The 21,756-nt window shown below is 41.2% G+C and overlaps 1 protein-coding gene across 1 annotated transcript in view; it reads left to right on the forward strand.

Moving 5' to 3' along the window:
- MYO1E (myosin IE) overlaps window positions 1-21,756 on the forward strand; it is a 199,585-nt gene that overhangs the window by 83,264 nt on the left and 94,565 nt on the right. Inside the window, exons 2-4 of the mRNA XM_061180260.1 lie at window positions 3,995-4,138; window positions 12,719-12,808; window positions 15,815-15,909. Coding sequence (XP_061036243.1) covers window positions 3,995-4,138; window positions 12,719-12,808; window positions 15,815-15,909 — 329 coding nt within the window. The remainder of the gene's footprint in view (window positions 1-3,994; window positions 4,139-12,718; window positions 12,809-15,814; window positions 15,910-21,756) is intronic.

Raw genomic sequence — 21,756 nt, forward strand, 5'->3', positions numbered from 1 at the left:
CAGGAACACCATTCTCGTCCACACAATTCTAGGACAGTAGTTTGTGGTCTGAAAGCAACTTTCAGCTTCTGCTTCCGAGGACATTGTCTAGGGCAGCGGTCCCCAACCTTTTTGGTGCCAGGGACCGGTTTCTGTGGAAGACAATTTTTCCACGGGGGGGAGGGGGATGGGGGGATGGGGAGGGGAGGGGGGATGGTGGGGAGGGGGGATGGTTCAGGCGGTAATGCAAGCATGGGGAGCGGCAGATGAAGCTTCGCTCGCTCACCTGCCGCTCACCTCCTGCTATGCGACCCCATACTGGTCCGCCGCCCCCCGGGGGTTGGGGACCCTGGTCTAGGGTTGTAAGGTGATAACCGTTTCCCACTGTGTTCCCCACTTACTCTCTATCAGTGGCTGTGTTCCAAGGAAGGCTTCTGGGAAAGTCACACTATGGTCAAACACTGTGGTTCCCTATAGAAAAACAGAAAACAGTTGTTCTTTTTCACTGTGGGGAACTTTGAAGCTTCCCTGGGTTGGGATGAGAGCCTATGCATCCTTGTTTCATTTCCAGCTTCCTGGATCTGGTTCTCACCCTCCGCTAGAACTGCCCAGCCCAGCCCTGTCCCAGCTTTCATCTACCTATGGGTGGGTTCTATGGATTGCTAAGGACAGGTCAGCCTTCCCCTAAAGGCTCTAAGGTACTCCCAGCATCCCTAGCTATTTTCCCTCCTTCCCTTTACCTCATCTGAATTTTCGGGGGGCGGGGCAGGGGGGGATGGAGAAGGGGGAGGAGAAAAGCATAGTAAGGGTGGGGGTCAATAAAGACAGAAGCTACAATTAGAAGACCTTGGGCGATTTACTTTTTTTTTTAAATCAGCAACATAGAGATAATACATAGTATGGGAGATGATTGTGAAGATTGAATGAGTTCACATATATAACTATAATAGCCTGGGAGGAAGTGGGGGAGAGAGAGAGATTTGTGACCAAATTGGTTATAGGAAATATGTCAGATGAAAAATAGCTACAGTGTTTTAGTCTTTGATGCTAAGAGAAGGTGGCCATTAACAAAGATTGTATAGTCTTCCCTTTGTATCCACAGGGGATTGGTTCCAGGACCGCTGTGGATACCAAAATCCCTGGATGCTCAAGTCCCTTATATAAAATGGCATCGTACAGTCGGCCCTTCTTATCTGCGATCTACGGTTGGGAATCCGCGGATGCAGAACCCGTGGATACGGAGGACCCTCCAACTGTTTGTCTTTTTAGTGATGAATTCAGTTATGTCTTTTTAGTGATGAATTCGGTTAAATGGCATTCTGTTGCCATTTAAACGTAACGTGTGGAAACATCCAGTAAGTCACTAGGGAGAAAGGGTGAAGAACCTGTGATGTTTGAATGAGTTCATAATCATAGAGACTTTGGTTCGCATCTTGCCTTTGCTACTTACTGCTTGGGGCGTCTGTTTCCTTGCATGTAGCATGGGGATGTTAACCCCTCTCTCATAGGGTTGTTCGGAAGAGCAAAAAAGCGATTGCCTCAAATCAAATGGCTCATTGCCTTGCTTATAGTAACTGTCAGGTATCCTATTGGTTCCTTACCCTCTTGTAGATAGAAGTCTGGAGACCCAGCTGGGGACTTTTTTGTGTGGAGGGATATTTGAGACGATGAGAATCAACGAACTCCACGAGGAGCCCTGTTGCACTGGGAAGTAACTGCTGTTAGGAAGAAGACACTACCTTTGAGATGGGACAGACAGTAATGTATCACACTGCAGTGAAAGAGAGAGAAAAGGCAGTTGGATTGGGCACCAAGATGGACTTGGGTTACCTTGAGAAGGCATTTCTGTGGATCAGTACAAACACATACACTATGACACAGAGCCCCTCCATTTCTTGTCCTTTGCACATGTTAACTAACAGCTTATTAGTAGCCCTTCTGTTTTGTTCAACTGCTTACATTTTTAAAGAGAAAATAATATTTTTGCCCTTTTTTAAGTAGGTAGATATTTATTGGGGTTAAAAAGAAACAAACGCACACACCTACTGGCTAGTTACTCCAGGACCCTAGTTTTCTATGCAGAGTAATTTTTGCGGGTGCCCAGAAAGAATATTCAAGCTGGGAAAGCAGGGAGGGTGGAGGAGGGGAGGAGTTTCCAGGAATCTTTGTCTGGTTGGAAATAGACGGTGGACCTTCCATTGAGATCCAGTGAGTCATGCTGTAGCCAGTGCTTTCTGCTTTGCCGCAAGAATAAGGAGGAATGGTGAGGTTTGAGGTAATTTTGGAACTGATTGAGGAAGTGATGCTGCGTGTGGTTCTGAGAAAGTCCAATTTATCATATAAACAGTTTCCCTCTGAAAGGCAGCCTGGGTGGCAAGCTTTCCAGAAAGGGTGGCTCCTTTCTGGAGCTTGAACCCATGGCACTATGCTTTTCCTATGGTGGCCCCTTCCTTGGCTGGTTTTTTAATAATTGCTTTCCCAGAGCTTCTTAGATTTTGCCATTTCAAAGGGCACATGTCTCCTGCAAGGAAAGCATTAAACATTTTTTTAAAGTGAAATGTAAAATGTTATTTATCTTGTTTCCTTCCACCTTCCCCTTCTCTCAAAGAGCCTATTGCCTTTTCTCATCCTAGTTTTGACGTTTGAGCAGGTGGCCTTTCTAGATACCCTAATTCAGAAATTTTTTCTCCTTTATCCAAACTCCTCTCAAAAGTAAACTCCTGAGGAGGGAGAGGAGCCAGTCTTGCTTGGTTCAGTGCCTACCACGCTTGTCCAATGTGTGACATGTCCAGTAGGATGCACGGAGAGCTTGAAGCGAAGGGAGAGTCTTCTAATATCGTGCCATGTATTATTTGTCATTATTTCATATGTATTGGCTTTTTTTTTTTTGCCCCGTGAGTGTAAATTATAATGAATATCCTTCCTTGTCTAGTTTTGTCTGGCAAATTCAAAATATTTTAGGTCCACTTCACATGGCACCTTCTCCAGGAAGTGATTTGTCTCTCCTGGGGCAAAGGAGTCTCCATCCACTGCTGGAACACCCATTTTACATGTGTTTACATGTTGGCTGTTGCTGACGCACAAATTATGAATCATTTGGTGGCTATCTCTCATGTCCTTCAGGAGACCATGAGCTCCCCAAATACAGCCACAATGGGGCTCCCATCTGCCCTTAGCTCCAGGACTTGGCACGTAGTCCAACACATGGGGGATCCCACTGCAGAAATGCCAAGTGATAGGGAGCCCTGCGGGCCACAGGGTGCTCAGAGGCCACCCCTGGTGTTAGGTTGTAAATCCAGTAAGCAGACAAGGGCTCTACCTATCCAAGGAAGCTGTGAGATCAGACGAGGTCCTTCTGTCTGTAACATGTTCTGTGATCGTGTTTAGGCTGTCCTGTCCATTTCCTTGTTAATATAACAGTGATCGGTCATCAAAATGTAGCTTACCTTTTGAATGTGGAAGGCCAGTATTGCATCGACAGTGGTAAGTTCATGGATGGAAAGCAATTCAGATGGCTTGAGAAATTATGACAATGTGACCTAGCCGTTGTGGGATACATATTCTTTCCACTTGTGAGTTCTGTCATATAATTTGCAAAACAAGTCTAGAAAGTTTCTGTTTCACTGCTTATTTTACTGGTCAGTTCTACGAAACAATAAGGTTGAAGGAATTATCCAAGCCCATTGATCATATACTGTGCTGTACTCTGGATACCGCTTGGTGCTTTACATGTTGTTTTATTTAATCCTTACAGCAACCCTATGAACTGGGTCTTATTTCTCCCATTTTTACAAAGAGAGAAAAACCTAAGTGACACAAAAGCTTAGCTCACTTTTCCCCACTTCACTTAGGTGGCAAAGCTGAAATCTGAATCCAGATCTATTGATAGCAAGATCTTTGTTTGCTTTGCTCATTCTCATGTGATATAAGGAATATTTGGGAACTCAGTGACATTTTTTTTTTTCCTCCAGGAGAAAATAAACCATCCTCATAATTGTGTGTTTTCTGTTTGCAGGGAAGCAAAGGTGCCTACCGGTACCACTGGCAGAGCCACAATGTCAAGCACAGTGGCGTGGATGACATGGTCCTGCTCTCCAAGATCACAGAGAATGCCATCGTGGAGAATCTAAAGAAGAGATACATGGACGACTACATTTTTGTATCCTTTATTGGTTTCTTTGGACATTTCTAAGTGAGATGACATGTCCATCCTAGTATAAGAGATCCATCTGAAATTCTGAACTGACACTATACGCTCAAGTCATTTTCACCATTTCAGAATGTGGTTTTGTACTTTTTGTCCCTTGCTTCAGGCTGTAGGAAGGGCAGAGATGGTGCCAAAGTTTTCCCCTGGCATTTCACAAAAGCTAGATGGAGCCAGGAACTTCCCTGGCGGTTAAGACTCCGTGCTTCCACTGCAGGGGGCACGGGTTCCATCCCTGGTCAGGGAACTAAGATCCCGCATGCCGCGCCGCGTGGCCAAAAGAAAAAGGATGCAGCCAGTATTCCTCTATTTCAATCAATGGCACTGTACCTTTGATGTGCTCTAGCCACGCACGTGGTGTCTAAAACCTGTGCTCTTCCTAGAGAACGTCCTGGTCTGCAAAATTCTCTAGATAGTGCTCCCTAATTGCAAAGCAGAGACAGTTAATTGCAGACTTAAAAGGTTTAAAAAAGATTGCCTCATGCAAAAAATATGCCATTTTGCCCGTTTTTCTGCATTCTTATGTTTACGAAAAGAAACATGAGAGAAAAGTGAAGATCAACTGTTGAAAATGTCTGACGTTCTTGAGTTGTTCTTTATGTTTCAATTTTAGCTTGCCAGATACCATTGTTTTGGTAGGACTTTAAAAACTTCAGAATGGAAATTTGATTCAAATGTGTATTGACTTCATTATAAACAGAGAACTGTGATAGTTGCTTAAGTTCCTACAGGATTCAGGAGTTCTGTTTGGTGCAACTATGTAAAGTTCTTTTAATAGAATTATTGTGGAGTTGGTCATAGATAAGCAAGGGTCTGTGAAAATCTATATAGTAGTACCAGAAAGTTTAACCGTGATGCTCTTGGTGGCTTCTGAAGGTATGGTGTTCTGGATGATCATTAAAAGCGGAGTCTTTGCAACTATCGTAACATACATTTTAGATTTTAACCCCCAAACCTTGGGAAGGTAAAGTTTTCACATTCGTAGCTTCTGTTTATTATTTACACCGCTCCTTTGACTCTTAGGTAAAAGCACCCATACCAATGCAGCAGTACTTTTTCAGGGACTGCCTATTCCATCATTGGTGAGGAGGGAGTTCAACTCACCAGGTGTTAATACTAATAGACATTATTCCAAGGCACTTGGACGGTTCTAACCAATACTGTGCTGTTTCTTGTTTACCACAAGAAATTTTTCCAAATATCTGGGTAGTTAAATCCCTAAACCTCTGCTTTTAAGCATTAATAGATATATTTGGATTCATTAGCCACATTATAATAGCATCTTGATCAGGTGTGGAAGCCTACTGCCTAAAGACAAAATCCCACCCACCACAGGATTTTATTGGAACGTAGCCATGCTTGTTGGTTTACTTATTGTCTGTGGCTGCTTTTATGCTACCATGGCAGAGTTGAGTATTTGCAACAGACCCTATGATGCGCAAAGCCTAAACTATTCTCTGATCCTTTACAGAAAACATTTGTTGACTCCTAGATACCTGCACAGAGCTTCCTTTAATTGCATGGAAGCAGTTTTATTCAGTTGTAAGTTTTCATTTTATTTGGTCAAAAAATTGAAATATGCTCACTTTATCTGGGCTTGTCATCATTAAAAGATTTTAATCACTTTTATGTGCAAGACCTATGGCACATGGAAACTGGCCGATGACGGATCAGAAAGAGTTGGGATGTGTCTGGACAGCCTGGCTTCAAGCTTTAATCTGCATGAGCTTGGTGACCTTACACAAGTTTTGTCATCTGTGTTCCTTGATTTCCTCACCTGTAAAATGGGAGTGATGATAAAAACCTCCCACATGAGGCTGTTGTAGGGTAAAATGAAATAATGAATGCAGTGAGTACAAAGTAAGCATTAGTTATTATTATTGTACACTAAGGCAAGTGTATAAGTTCCTCCCATATTTCTGAATTATGTTCCAAAAATTCAATGATAAAGTTGCTTATTGGACATTCAAATGCATTTTACCATAGAAGCTTTTATTTATTTATTTTATTTAAAAAAATTTTTTAATTAATTTATTTTATTTTATTTTTGGCTGTGTTGGGTCCTCGTTGCTGCACGCGGGCTTTTCTCTAGTTGCTGTGAGTGGGGGCTACTCTCCGTTGCGGTGCGCGGGCTTCTCATTGCGGTGGCTTCTCTTGTTGCGGAGCATGTGCTCCAGGCACACAGGCTCAGTAGTTGTGGCTCGAGAGCTCTAGAGCACAGGCTCATTAGTTGTGGTGCACGGGCTTAGTTGCTCCGTGGCATGTGGGAATTTCCCGGACCAGGGCTCGAACCCGTGTCCCCTGCATTGGCAGGCGGATTCTTAGCCACTGCACCACCAGGGAAGCCCCGTAGAAGCTTTTAAATGGAGGATTGGTTTATTGACAAGCCCATAAAAGACTAATTTCCAATGGATGTAGTTGAACTCATTATTCATTGGAATGTTCTTAGAACGTGGGCTCAGCTTATTACATTATTTACATAGGCATGGTTTGTTTTTTTAAAAATTTTATTTATTTATTTTTGGCTGCGTTGGGTCTCTGTTGCTGCGCGGGCTTCTCTAGTTGCCGTGAGCGGGGTCTACTCTTCGTTGCGGAGTGTGGGCTTCTCATTGTGGTGGCTTCTCTTGTTGCGGAGCACGGGCTCTAGGTGCACGGGCTTCAGTAGTTGTGGCACACGCCTCAGTAGTTGTGGCTCACGGGCTCTAGAGCGCAGGCTCAGTAGTTGTGGCGCACGGGCTTAGTTGCTCCACAGCATGTGGGATCTTCCCGAACCAGGGCTTGAACCCATGTCCCCTGCGTTGACAGGCAGATTCTTAACCACTGCACCACTAGGGAAGCCCTGTAGGCATGGTTTTTGATCAGCTGGGTAAGAAAAGAAAAAAATATCAGTGGTTATCAGCAGCCAGTCCATCATCAACCTGGACAGACTCACTTTTCCCCCTACAGATCGTTTACCCCTAAAACACTAGAAACTCCTAAGAACAGGGACTATGTCTTCTATACCTTTTTTTTTTTTTTTTAATTAATTAATTAATTTATTTTTGGCTGTGTTGGGTCTTCATTTCTGTGCGAGGGCTTTCTCTAGTTGCGGCAAGCGGGGGCCATTCTTCATCGCGGTGCGCGGGCCTCTCACTATCGCGGCCTCTCCCGTTGCGGAGCACAGGCTCCAGACGCGCAGGCTCAGTAGTTGTGGCTCACGGGCCCAGTTGCTCCACGGCATGTGGGATCTTCCCAAACCAGGGCTCGAACCCGTGTCCCCTGCATTGGCAGGCGGATTCTCAACCACTGCACCACCAGGGAAGCCCTCTTCTATACCTTTTAAAAAGCAAAGTTTAAAAACCACTTTAAAGCAATATGTGTTCATTTAACACGATTTACAAAATGCAGTTAACTGGAAAGGAGAACATTAAAATCCCCTGCTATCCCACCATATAAGGTTTGTTCCTATTAACCTGTTGTATATTTTTCAATTTAATCACATATAAACATATCTATACATACATGTGCTTTCTTGTTAATTTTAGCCAAAAAACGGCATCATCGTGCATTGTTTATTTCTTAGTTTCCTGCGTAATTCTTGGCATGGTGCATTATATTAGATGTTCATTGAAAATTTGTTGACTATGAAGACTCGCTTTTTATATTCAGACAGCAGAATTTTAAAGTGACTCACACAGAGGGGGCTGATTCCCAGCCTTTGAATTAATGTCTTTGAATCAATGACTGACTAATCGTGTGTTCTTCCAAGGAAATGAGTTAGTTGACCACTAATACACTTCGTGTTGTAGAAACCTCTCCCCACTCAGTATATGAGAAACTCGGCATCAGCGTGCTTTCCGGCAATAGCACAGAGCAGCTTTCAGCTTTGAGGAAGCTTGATGGCTCTGTTGGATGTTTATGAAATAATACCAAGGGTCTGTCTAACTGTGAATCTTTTCCTCTGATAAGTGATAAAAGCCTCCTTTATAAGTTCAATGCCAAGGGAATATTATTATGATAGAGTAGCATTATTTTGAATGAGTTTTTCCCCCTTTCTCTCCTAAGCTTAATAGTTAAGACAAGAAGAGATTCGCCTTTAGGTTAAGTTATAAAATGGCTCATTTTACCTATTCTACATCTAATAGCAGCACATTGTTTCGTACTGAAGGTCAGCATTTGGAACAATCAATTGTTAATGCATTCAGGCTGACTGCACATTTCTTTGTTCCACATTAGAAAAAAAAATCTACTTGGAAAATGCGAACATTGTTAACCAGCAAAAACCCATTTTTTTCAGCTATTTATCCTAAGACCAGGAAGGTTTCATTTACTATCTATTTTTCCTGAGTGTTTCCACACTTCTTACAATTACGTTCTAAAATATAGGAGGGAAACCTTGCAGTATTTTCTCTCTGCTTGGTGAGATATCATTTATAGCCACTTGGCTGACAAAAATAGTTCCTGTACAAAGCACTCCATGCTCATTTGGTCCAACTTTCTCCAAACTTGTTTTTCCTCAAAGACCACATGCTCAAGTGTGCTTGGCATTTTCAGCCCTTGAATTAGGAGTTGAGACACTTGTGCCAGACCAACCGGAGCTCAGGGCAGCGCCATTGATTTGAATGAGGTTTGACCCTTGGCCGTCAGTTCATGTTGGGGGGCAGCCACTGCAGTGAGATGAACGTGGGTCTGGTGTCTGGAGCCAGGGGCTCAAGTTCCAGCTCCGTCGTCTCCACATATGTGACTTCACGCAAATCACCTCACCTCCCCGCCCCACCTCAGTGATGAGTCCAGGCAGGTCGACTAGATTGGTGTGGGCAGTTTGGGGAAATTCACTGGCTATTTAAATGTTTTTTTTTTAAGAAAAACATTAAACTCTTAACCTTGCCTTATAAGACCATTAAAAACAAATTTACAGAAGCTGTACTACCATCACATTTCATAAAAGAAAGAATACTTTAACACCCAAAAAGTAGAAAGGAAATAGTGTAAGAATAAAGGATGGTCCTTTATACTGAATACATTGGGTTTTATAAAAAATTCAGGGCACTGTTTCTCTTTTTGTCATTCTTGCTGCAGATCGATGAAAGTACAAGGATCCACAGAGTAGTATTTGGGAAACAATCAATTAAAGATCTATTGGCTGCCTTCTGTCTTGCATATGCTGTTAAATAAGATGGCATTTATCTTATTTCCGGTTGTTTTTTTTTTTTTAATCCTAACCTTGTGTATCTCCATACAATTTGAAAATTAACCTTGGGCCACACCTTTCCAGCCAAAGGTTGTGTGGGTAGAGACAATGATGGAACAGCTTTTTCCAAAGGCACACCTGAATTATGCAGCAGGGAGTGGGAGTGAGTATTGGAGTTACCTGGAGAAGTGGCCCAACCCAGTAGATGACCTGTGCTGTCAGGGAAGTAGCTGAGGTCTCTGCAGAACCAAGCAGGTGGGAAAAACGTATTTGTTTCCTTTAAATTCCAAATCAAATTCTCTTGTCTCCATTCTGATTTAAGTAAATTTGTAGCTAGATAGGAGCTACGTTATTCATTTCAAACCAAACTTTATTTTTCAGGAGTCCTCCCAAATAATACCGCCCGCGAGAGCCCTACTGGGATCCCTCTTCCAATCTGAGTCATGGATTCAGGATTGGCCTAGAATACTCCAAAAGAGATTTTTTTCTTTGAATGTCTCCTTGCCAGAGCTTATGTAGACTACTTAGTGAAAATCAAGACTTTACAAGATGTCTTTTCACATAGCAGACTATTAACAGTAAAAAAAATTGTTGGTTCCTGACCTTCCCAGGTGGCACAGTGGTTAAGAATCACCTGCCATTGCAGGGTACATGGGTTCGAGCCCTGGTCCAGGAAGATCCCACATGCCGCGGAGCAACTAAGCCCGTGTGCCACAACTACTGAGCCTGCGCTCTAGAGCCCGCGAGCCATAACTACTGAAGCCTGTGCACCTAGAGCCCATGCTCTGCAACAAGAGAAGCCCTCGCTCGCCGCAACTAGAGAAAACCCACGTGCAGCAATGAAGACCCAACACAGCCAAAAATAAATAAATAATTTTTTTAAAATGCTGGTTCCTATAGGAGCTCTTATGCAACCCAATCTAGATTTATTTATTGGGGAACAAAGTTGGGTTGGTGATTCCTTTGGCTTGGGTCCTCTGGCAGCTCTTTATTCTCTGAGTGCAGTGATTGGTTTATCTAGGACAGGTGACATTCACAGCAGTCCCTTTACAACTAAGGAAGGAGCACCATCCTCCATGGAAAGATCCTATTTGGGGATGGATGTCGGCATAGACATCTACTTCTGAAAAGAATATGGTCGTAGCAGTGCTGTACTTCTTGAATGTTGAAGATTTCAACATTGCTTCAACATTGCATTGAAGATTTATGCCTCAGTTTCCTCCTAGTAAAATAGGATTAAAATAGTAACAGGATTGTCATTAGGAGCTTAGATTAGTGCCATGTATACACATATGTGTTCGATCAGTGTTTTTATCATCAACACTTACTGAATCTTGGCTGTAACACTATGGACACTTCTGACCTGCTTAATAATTCTGACAATAAATTTATCTGTTCTAAATTTTACCTCAAAAAAAGTAGGCCGCTAACGTGTGGTTGGCCTCATCTGACTTTGGCACTTGGAACTACGTTTGCTCTTGGCCCTTCTGTGACTCTGTAGTGATTTTCAGTTATGATTCACTGTCTCATCTGCATTTTCTCTTAGTGCCATGGCCTGACCCCAGAGCAGTGCTGGGTGTATCTGGATGTGCAGTGAAAATGGACCCCATCTTGTCTACTACTGTTTCATGTTCAGCCCTTTCAATTCTGAAGATCTTTCTGTTCAGTGAAAAAGCAAGCAAAATTGCAACCCAGTCATTCCCCATTCTCAACTTCATGTATAAATATTAATTTTTAAATATTATATGATCCATTCCACACTTGGCTCATTTGTGTTCAATAATAATACCAGCACTGCATCTCAGAGATGTTAATGTGACAGAATGAGCACCCTGAAGTATATGAATTAAGGACATTGCCTCTACTACATATCAAACATTGTGCTGAGCATTTTATACTGTTTCATTTAATTCTCATAACAAGCCTATCAAGTAGGTCCTATTTACCCCATCATCCAATAACCACCGCTTAGAGATGTGACTCAAGGTCAGAGTAGAATAGAACTGGGTGTGGGGAGCTAGGCAATCTGACCAGATTCCCTGTGCTGCTCTGTTTGACACTCAAGGTCCTAATATATGAATATATAAATGTACCCTTGGAGGAGGAAATCTCATAGCTTTACATTCTTTTTTTTTAAATTTATTTATTTTTGGCTGTGTTGGGTCTTCGTTGCTGCGCGTGGGTTTTCTCTAGTTGCAGCGAGCGGGGGCCACCCTTTGTTGCAGTGCACAGGCTTCTCATTGCGGTGGCTTCTCTTGTTGCGGAGCATGGGCTCTAGGCAGGGAGTTTTATCTATTCTGTCCATTTTGTTCACTGCTCTATCTCTGCATCTGTAACAATGCCTGGCATGTTGTAGACATCCAGTTCAAACTAGTTGATTGTTGAATGATAAATGGAAATATTTTGTATGTTATAATAACACTTAATTTTGGGGGCATATGTAACACATTGTCTTCTGCGGGGCCTTCTGGGATTTCCCACACAGAAATAAAACCTCCTTCCCTAAACCTGATCTATGTGGGTTTGTAATTGTCTGCTCTGAATACCACTTATGGAAACAACTCAGTTCTCCAGAGCTTCTAAAGAGCAGGACTGGGGCTTCCCTGGTGGCACAGTGGTTAAGAATCCGCCTGCCAATGCGGGGGACATGGGTTCGAGCCTGGTCCGGGAAGATCCCACATGCCCCGGAGCAATGAAGCCCGTGCGCCACAACTACTGAGCCTGCGCTCTAGAGCCCGCGAGCCACAGCTACTGAGCCCACATGCCACAACTACTGAAGCCCGCATGCCTAGAGCCCCTGCTCTGCAGCAAGAGAAGCCACCGCAATGAGAAGCCCATGCAGCGCAACGAAGAGTAGCCCCCGTTCGCCGCAACTAGAGAAAGCCCACGGGCAGCAACGAAGACCCAACGCAGCCAAAAATAAATTAAAAAAAAAAAAAAGAGAGAGCAGGACTGTTCAGTTCATCTTATATCCCTCTACTTGTTAAACAGGTAAATGAATACGTTTTTAGTGTACCTAAGAAACATGAAATTTCCAAGGAAAAATATTTGCTCTTTTTACTCCTCGGTCATTTGTTTTTTCCTAGCTGTGCATGTCGCCAGTCTTGAAAGAATGTGCTTCACTTCACTTAAAATAACGATTTCTTTTAGTAACACTTTGGTAATTAAGTTCATTACTCTTCCTGAAGAACAAAACCTGAGCTAGTTGGTAATGGCTTTTGTCTTTATTTGTAATCTTTTAGATGACAAACGTGAGCTTTTCGTTGGGACAATCATGATGAATTCTTGATAACATCTGGTTGCTTAATTCAAAAAATGTGTAGCTATGAAGATTAATGATAGACCTTAACTGGATTTAAACTCAGACATATATAGGATCTGTATTAATCTCAGTCAACCCTTTCAAGCAGATGCCATATTTTGGGGAAAAGGAAATTGAAATGTACCAAGGAGCGGTAAGTTACATGCCACGTAAATTACTGTAGTGTTTGGGGGCTTTTATGATGCATGGGCAATTGGAAGTTTGCAATACATTTGCATTTTCTTATTATGAATTATTTATTGGGGAAACGCAAGTAGGTGACATTGTTTGATTTTTAATAATGTGCTGTTCTTTAGAGTACAGCTCAAAAAAGCATAGGAGTATTATTATTGGAACATTATATACAAAATTAGTTAAACAGGATGTAGGACTTACAGCTTCAGGCATCTTCCTCCTTCCACATATGTCACAAAATTCTAAGGACTAAAAAAAAACACTACTCGGTAAAAAAAACAAATAGGGCAACGGGAACTTTTCTCTGCAAATCACTTAAGCTGTGGCTATGAGTGGAACATGAAAAATGAATCTTTTATTACTTCATTTATTAATGTGACCCTGATCTCTATTCAGACCCAGCTCCATAGCCATTTCAGTTGTGTGATAAAAATAGAATCCATAATCCTAATTAATATATTTCATCCCATGGCTCCATCACTTCCCCAGGCCTCCCCATCTCTGCATCTTTTTCCTTCCCTCTTTCCTTTACAGCAGAAGCACAAGAGCGTTCATTAATCCTGACCCCTGGAAAACAAACAAAAGGGAGCCCACACAAATTCATCAGTTGAAGTGGAAGGCAATTTACCCAGAGCAAGAGCCCACCCCATTGTTGCCAGATGAATGGTGCTGGTAGCTGGAGCCGAAGGAGGCTGCCACGCGAAAGACCTTTGATAATGCTGCCTTTATGGGAGCCCAGCACAAGGGAAACACTGTCAGTAGAGGCTGGGCCCTGCCCTGGCGCCCTGATCAGCAGGGCCCCGGGGCAGCAGGCACGGAGCTGGCTTGGCGTCCTCAATGACAGCCAAAGCGGGGTGGGTGGAAGTGCTGTGTCTTCGTGTTGTTTCTTCCCATTTCTCTGAAAAGCATTGCTACATGAGTCCCTTTCAGACCATTCATCGTTTGAAGAGTTCTCTTTAAAGAAATGCCCTAGCATTTTTAAAAATATATTTATTTTTAACTGCTAATGGTAACAGAATGTTGTAAAATTGGTATTTACTTAGTGCCAGGTACTATGTTACACTTGCAACAATAATAAATCAGCCCTGTGTGCTGGCTATGGATTACTCTTCATCCCCATTTCACAGGTGAGGAATCTGGAGCTCAGAGAGGTAAAGTACTTGAATATATTGAGTGTTGAAGCTGGGAGTTGAAGTCAGGTCTCCATGACTTGCAGGGGTAAGGGAAGATCAGGTAGAGGAAATGCTTACCCTATAATTCTCATCAGTAGCTGAGAAGTACCATGAGTCCATAGATGGGAAACCAATTTGAAAACTAAAAAGTGACATGCAGAGGTCAAGTATAACTAGCTAAGTGACTTTGAAGCCTTATCGGGCAATGACTTGCCCACTCCTTTCCCTCCACTCCATTTCCTTCCATTTTCCATCTTTTTTTTTCTGGCCACGCAGCACAGCATGAAGGATCTTAGTTCCCCAACCAGGGATTGAACCCGTGCCCACTGCAGTGGAAGCTTGGAATCTTAACCACTGGACCACCAGAGAAGTCCCTCATCCTCTTTTCTTTTCCTGTTTCCCTGTTTTCAAAGAGGTATTAAAGATAATAATATGAGCAGTCTGGGCTGGAAGAAGACAATTTAAGACTCTATCCTGCAGTCCCATCTATGCATCCCTTCTCACTATGAGGTGAAGGCAGGAATGACATTATTTTTGTCCCTGTATAGAATTATTCAGTCCATCAGTCCCAGGAATAAGCTAGACCCTCACTGAGCAGTTTCCTTTCTGAGCCCCCCGCTCACATGTGGGGAGCCGTTGGCGCTGGAAACACCAGTGCTTACCATTTGTGCAGGCATCGAGCAATCTCTCACCCCTTGTCACTCCACTCTGATCCGCCAGAGCTTGCAGTGAGTGGCAATTTCTGGGCCAGGCCCCTTACACTGTAGTAACTTGTTGTGTAACAAGGCTCAAAGCTGGATTAAGTAAGTTCTGCTTTACCTCTGCGTTTTACTTACCTTTTCTAATTACTTTCCCATCCTTCATCTCAGTTACCTTGTGAGATGTGTACCATGGACATTATTATCCCCACTCTAGAGATGGGAACCAAAGAAGGGAAAGACAGAGTCTAAATGTCTTCTCCCTCTGGATTTGGCTTTCTTTTCACTCTTTTATGGTAGATAGTCTTAAATTTAAGGCGTGTTCTTTGTCCAGCTTTCCACCATATGAAGTATTATTCTTTTTAGTGATTTTTGAGGAAGTGGTGGAAGTGGTGCCAAGAAACTGAAGAAAGCAGGCCTGCAGTCGTCCTGACACAGTGAATTTATTGGTGGATTTATATTTATGCATAGCTAAGATATCCCATGAGACTGAAGCACAAACCCGCTATCTTGGCGTGGTAGGATTTTTTGTTTTTCCATATTGAGATGGGACAAACTGGTCAAATCTGTTCATCTCTTTAGAGAACCACACCTCCTGCCCTCTTCTGATGGAAAGTTTTAAAGTTTTTTCCTTATTTTCATATAGTCTCACTTAATTTTCTGTGGGGTCCCAAGATCTTCAACTTGCCTCTTAGAAAAAAAAAACTATGTAGAAATTCTGAATTAGTACAAGTCAGATCCAGGTTTTTAGTAAGCCCCTCTTAAGACCTGTTGCCCAAATGTCTTCAGAAACACTTAGAAACGGAATGTGGTCTACAGAGGTCTGCTGGGTGGAGGGGTGTGGTATCGGAGTATCTGAAGACATTGCTTATGTCTGAAGGCTGAATCACACATAGGCCTACAGAAAAGTCCTTCCAAATTCCATCTTCATTGTTTTAGGTGTACCTCCTGATGACCTTAGCAAGTTTATGATTCTTGTATTATGCAACCTTTAAGACTAGAACTATACAGTGGTGTATTCATTTCCAAGGCCAAGAAAAGAAATGTAATGTGTTGCTCTGACCATGGTTTTGTTTGTTTTTCTTTCTTTTCCAGGCACAGTATGAAAACCCACCACATATCTATGCTCTTGCAGATAATATGTACAGAAACATGATAATTGACAGAGAGAACCAGTGTGTCATCATCAGGTATGGAAAAGAGCCTTCTTAGGGCCAGGGAACATGAGACCATGCTGTAGTTAGGATTCTGTCAAGGAGCAATGCTTTTGCAGTAGTCGCTCATTCCAGAGGCTGGTTAACGTATCTGAGTAGCAAGCAGCCTGTTAGCTTTGCCTTGGTTTGTTTTATAACTCCAATTCATAAAAGGTTCGAGCTTCTGTGAGGTTGCTTTTTATACCCCTGTCACTTAAGGCATTAAGGCCTTAGGGCACATGGTTCTAGCTGGATCTTTCTCTGATTGTCATCAGGCCCTGAAATAAAATCATAAGACACCTCCCCTCCCATTTGATTGTATTGTGGCTTTACTCTGAATTGGAAATCCTTTATGGTACCAGTATAGTGAGCATGTGTCACTATTTTGTCAGCTGGAGTCTTTTTCTTTAGGTCCTTCTTTTTCCTTAATAATTTAATATTGGGTTGGCCAAAAAGTTCGTTTGGGTTTTTCCATAACACAGAAAATCCTGAACGAACTTTTTGGCCAGTCCAATAGTTCGAGTTTGAACATTTTTGTTTTTTTATCATTTGCTTTTAATTTTCTGAGGGCATTACTGGTCAATGCCAGCATTAGGTGTCTGTAACTACATTTCACAATCCTTGTAACCTGACCTAGCTCTGAGTCTTTGCTGGCTTGAAGTGCTTTTACAATTTTGTTTACCATTATGAACATTTTCAAACATACAGAAAATGTAAGCGTCTGTATTTCCATCACTTAGAACTTAACAGTTTTTAACATTTTGTCATGTTTGCGTTCATCTTCTTTAGTTAGTTAATTTTTTAGTCCTTCATTTTTCTTTTTTTTTTTTGGATTTGAACAAATAATTATTTTATTGATAATTCTGAAATATTTCTCCATCAGATTGATAAAACACAAAGTAAATGATAGTACCAAATCTATAGCAAAAACTTTGGTATCAATATACAACTTACTGAGAGTCAGTTCGATTATCATTAACCTATTTTTTAAAAAAATAGTGATTATCCATAAGTCCGGGATTGTAACCACATTTTTTCTACCAATAGTTATTGTCACTTGATTATTTGCCAAGAAAAGCTTCTATGTATGAATTCTTCAAGTCTTTATCTCAATAGCATTTCCCAAATTGGCAATTAATTACAACAGAACTATGTACCCAACTGCACTGAACAACTGCACTCTAGGCTAGCCACACTAGTCCTTCATTTTTCAAAAATGAAAATTAAAGAAAAACATGAAATTAGAAAGAGAATTATAATAAGCACCTGTGTATCTATCATCCAGCTTGTACAACTATTAATATGTGGCCAATTCTGTTTCACCTAGTCCTCCCACCCTGCCCCACTTGATTATTTAAAGCAAATCCTAGGGAGAAAATCATTTCATTTGTCAATAATTTAGTGTGTACCTCTAAAATATCATTCTTATCACACCTGAAAAAAAAGAATAATTCTTTCAATGTCATCTAATATTATCAGTGTTCCAGTTCCATGACTGTCTTATAAATTCTTTTCAACAGTTGATTCATTTTTATTTAGGTTCCAAAGGCTCACACTTTGTCCTGGTTGTGTCTCTCTCAAGTCTGTCGTTAACACTTCTCCCTTGTTCTTTTTGTTTTCTTGGTATTTATTTGTTAAAGGAAAAGGTTTGTCCTGCAGAATTTTCTGTAGTCTGGTGTTAGCTAATTGTATACCGTGACTTTGCACTGTCCTCTCTATTCCTGTAAATTGACAGATCTAACAGCTTGATCAGGTTCAGGTTCAATTATTTGGCAAAAAAATGCTCCATCATTGATGCTGTGCACTTAATGCCTGTTGGTCTGTCTTCGTGTGATGTTCAGATTTCCAGTGGGTCGATCCATTATAAATTCTCATTTCACAATCATCATTTAATTGATGGTTGAAAAAGAATCATTTTCTAATTCTATTATTCCTTCTACATTAATTTATTAGTTGGAATTTTTATTTGTTTACCATAAAATACAATCTATATGGGAAAATTAGATTAAAAAGCTTGATTTGTTGTCTTTATTTACTAATTTTTCAAGCGATGAGTTGATGCCCTAGCAGCAAAGTAAAATGTTTTTGTTTTCAATATCATTCTACATTGGTAGATTTTAAATACCTTACCTGTTGAACAACATTGCAGTTTTCGTTTAGGCTCAAATAGTCCTACCTTTGGCCAGTGAGGACCCTTTGTATTGGCTTCTTTGTCCCTTTGACATGACTCCAGTAGTCTTGGATAGTTTCCTTATTTAAGATGTTCCAGGCTCGAGCCGAGGAGCGGCAGGGCAGAGCAGCCAGGAGGGAGTAAGAGAGCCTGGATGGAGGCCAGGTCAAAGGTCAGGGCCTTTTCCTAGCTGCCATGGCAAGGATCCCTACCTGAACACTGCAAGTGACTTTTACACTGGGATACAGAAATGTCTACAGGACTGAGACTGGACCTGCTAAAGCTGTCTCAGGGCATTGATGAAGTGTGTTGTTCAAAGGAGGTTTGCCATTGGGAAATGTGCCCAAAGAAAAGTAAATAAATGAAGCTTTAGATAAGGAATTGATGAAATAAATCTACAAAGAAGCCTTATTAAACCCTTTCATATCTTATATATGGATTATACAAGATTTATAAAGAAATATGTTCCTATAAAGTAGGGATAAGGAAATCAGGCTAAAAAACACATAACTCCATTTCTAGGTGCAGATGGTACCTGTATGTGATTGTGATAGGAATGGGCAATGCAGATATGTTAATGACTTTTAAATTATCTAAAAATATCAAGTTCAAAATTTGTTCAAAAATCAAAAAACAAAACTAAATAAAAGGTGAATAGTACCGTATAAAAAGTAGAGCAACAGGAGGACCTTCAAGATGGCAGAGGAGTAAGACGTCTGTATTTGTGGGGAGGAGGGAGATCACCTTCCTCCCCACAAATACATCAAAAATACATCTACATGTGGAACAACTCCTACAGAACACCTACTGAACGCTGGCAGAAGACCTCAGACTTCCCAAAAGCCGTGTGGCTAACAGGGTCTTGGTGCTCCGGCCAGGTGTCAGGCCTGAGCCTCTGAGGTGGGAGAGCCGAGTTCAGGACATCAGTCCTCCAGAGACCTCCCGGCCCCTCGTAATATCAATCGGCGAGAGCTCTCCCAGAGATCTGCGTCTCAATGCTAAGACCCAGCTCCACTCAACAACCAGCAAGCTCCAGTGCTGGACACCCCATGTCAAACAACTAGCAAGACAGGAACACAAGCCTACCCATTAGCAGAGAGGCTGCCTAAAATCATAATAAGTTCACAGACACCCCAAAATACACCACCGGATGCGGTCCTGCCCACCAGAAAGACAAGATCCAGCCTCATCCACCAGAACACAGGCACCAGTCCCCTCCACCAGGAAGCCTACACAACCCACTAAACCAACCTTACCCACTGGGAGAAGACACAAAAACCAAAGGGAACTATGAACCTGCAGCCTGCGAAAAGGAGACCCCAAACACAGTAAGTTAAGCAAAATGAGACAACAGAGAAACACACAGCAGATGAAGGAGCAAGGTAAAAACCGACCAGACCAAACAAATGAAGAGGAAATAGGCAGTGTACCTGAAAAAGAATTGAGAGTAATGATAGTAACCATGATCCAAAATCTCGGAAATAGAATGGAGAAAACACAAGAAACATTTAACAAGGACCTAGAAACTAAAGAGCAAACAAACAATGATGAACAACACAATAAATGAAATTTAAAATTCTCTAGAAGGAATCAATAGCAGAATAACTGAGGCAGAAGAACAGTTAATTGACCTGGAAGATAAAATAGTGGAAATAACTACCGCAGAGCAGAATAAAGAAAAAAGAATGAAAAGAATTGAGGACAATCTCAGAGGCCTCTGGGACAACGTTAAATGCACCAACATTCTAATTCTAGGGGTCCCAGAAGAAGACAAGAAAAAGAAAGGGACTGAGAAAATATTTGAAGAGATTATAGTTGAAAACTTCCCTAATATGGGAAAGGAAATAGTTAATCAAGTTCAGGAAGCACAGAGAGTCCCATACAGGATAAATCCAAGGAGAATCACACCAAGACACATATTAATCAAACTATCAAAAATTAAATACAAAGAAAACTATTAAGAGTAGCAAGGGAGAAGCAACAAATAACATACAAGGGAATCCCCATACGGTTAACAGCTGATTTCTCAGCAGAAACTCTGCAAGCCAGAAGGGAGTGGCAGGACATATTTAAAGTTATGAAAGGGAAAAACCTACAACCAAGATTACTCTACCCAGCAAGGATCTTATTCACATTCGACGGAGAAATTAAACCCTTTACACAAGCAAAAGCTAAGAGAATTTGGCACCACCAAACCAACTTTACAACAAATGCTAAAGGAACTTCTCTAGGCAGGAAACACAAGAGAAGGAAAAGACCTACAATAACAAACCCAAAACATTTAAGAAAATGGTAATAGGAACATACATATCGATAACTACCTTAAATGTAAATGGATTAAATGCTCCAACCCAAAGAATAGACTGGCTGAATAGATACAAAAACAAGTCCCATATATACGCTGTCTACAAGAGACCCACTTCAGACCCAGGGACACATACAGACTGAAAGTGAGGGAATGGAAAAAGATATTCCATGCAAATGGAAATCAAAGGAAAGCTGGAGTAGCAATTCTCATATCAGACAAAATAGCCTTAAACATAAAGATTATTACAAGAGACAAGGAAGGAGACTACATAATGATCAAGGGATCAATCCAAGAAGAAGATATAACAATTGTAAATATTTATGCACCCAACATAGGAGCACCTCAGTACATAAGGCAAATGCTAACAGCCATAAGAGGAGAAATTGACAGTAGCATCATAATAGTAGGGGACTTTAACACCCCACTTTCACCAATGGACAGATCATCCAAAATGAAAATAGGAAACACAAGCTTTAAATGACATTAAACAAGAGGGACTTAATTGATATTTATAGGTCATTCCATCCAAAAACAACAGAATACACTTTCACCTCAAGTGCTCATGGAACATTCTCCAGGATAGATCGTATCTTGGGTCACAAATTAAGCCTTGGTAAATTTAAGAAAATTGAAATTGTATCAAGTATCTTTTCCTACTACAACGCTATGAGACTAGATATCAATTACTGGAAAAAAACTGTAAAAAATACAAACACATGGAAGCTAAACAATATACTACTAAATAACCAAGAGATCACTGAGGAAATCAAAAAATACCTAGAAACAAATGACAATGAAAACACAACAACCCAAAACCTATGGGATGCAGCAAAAGCAGTTCTAAGAGGGAAGTTTATAGCAATACAGTCCTACCTCAAGAAACAAGAAACATCTCAAATAAACAACCTGACCTTACACCTAAAGCCATTAGAGAAATAAGAACAAAAAACCCCCCAAAGTTAGCAGAAGGAAAGAAATCATAGAGGTCAGATCAGAAATAAATGAAAAAGAAATGAAGGAAACAATAGCAAAGATCAATAAAACTAAAAGCTGGTTCTTTGAGAAGATAAACAAAATTGATAAACCATTAAACAAAATTGATAAACCATTAGCCAGACTCATCAAGAAAAAAAGGGAGAAGACTCAATAGAATTAGAAATGAAAAAGGAGAAGTAGCAACTGACACTGCAGAAATACAAAGGATCATGAGTGATTACTTACAAGCAACTATATGCCAATAAAATGGACAACCTGGAAGAAATGGATAAGTTCTTAGAAAAGCACAACCTTCCGAGACTGAACCAGGAAGAAATAGAAACTATAAACAGACCAATCACAGGTAATGAAATTGAAACTGTGATTAAAA

Source organism: Eubalaena glacialis, chromosome 2 (assembly GCF_028564815.1).
Source record: "Eubalaena glacialis isolate mEubGla1 chromosome 2, mEubGla1.1.hap2.+ XY, whole genome shotgun sequence".
Classification (NCBI taxonomy): Eukaryota; Metazoa; Chordata; class Mammalia; order Artiodactyla; family Balaenidae; genus Eubalaena; species Eubalaena glacialis.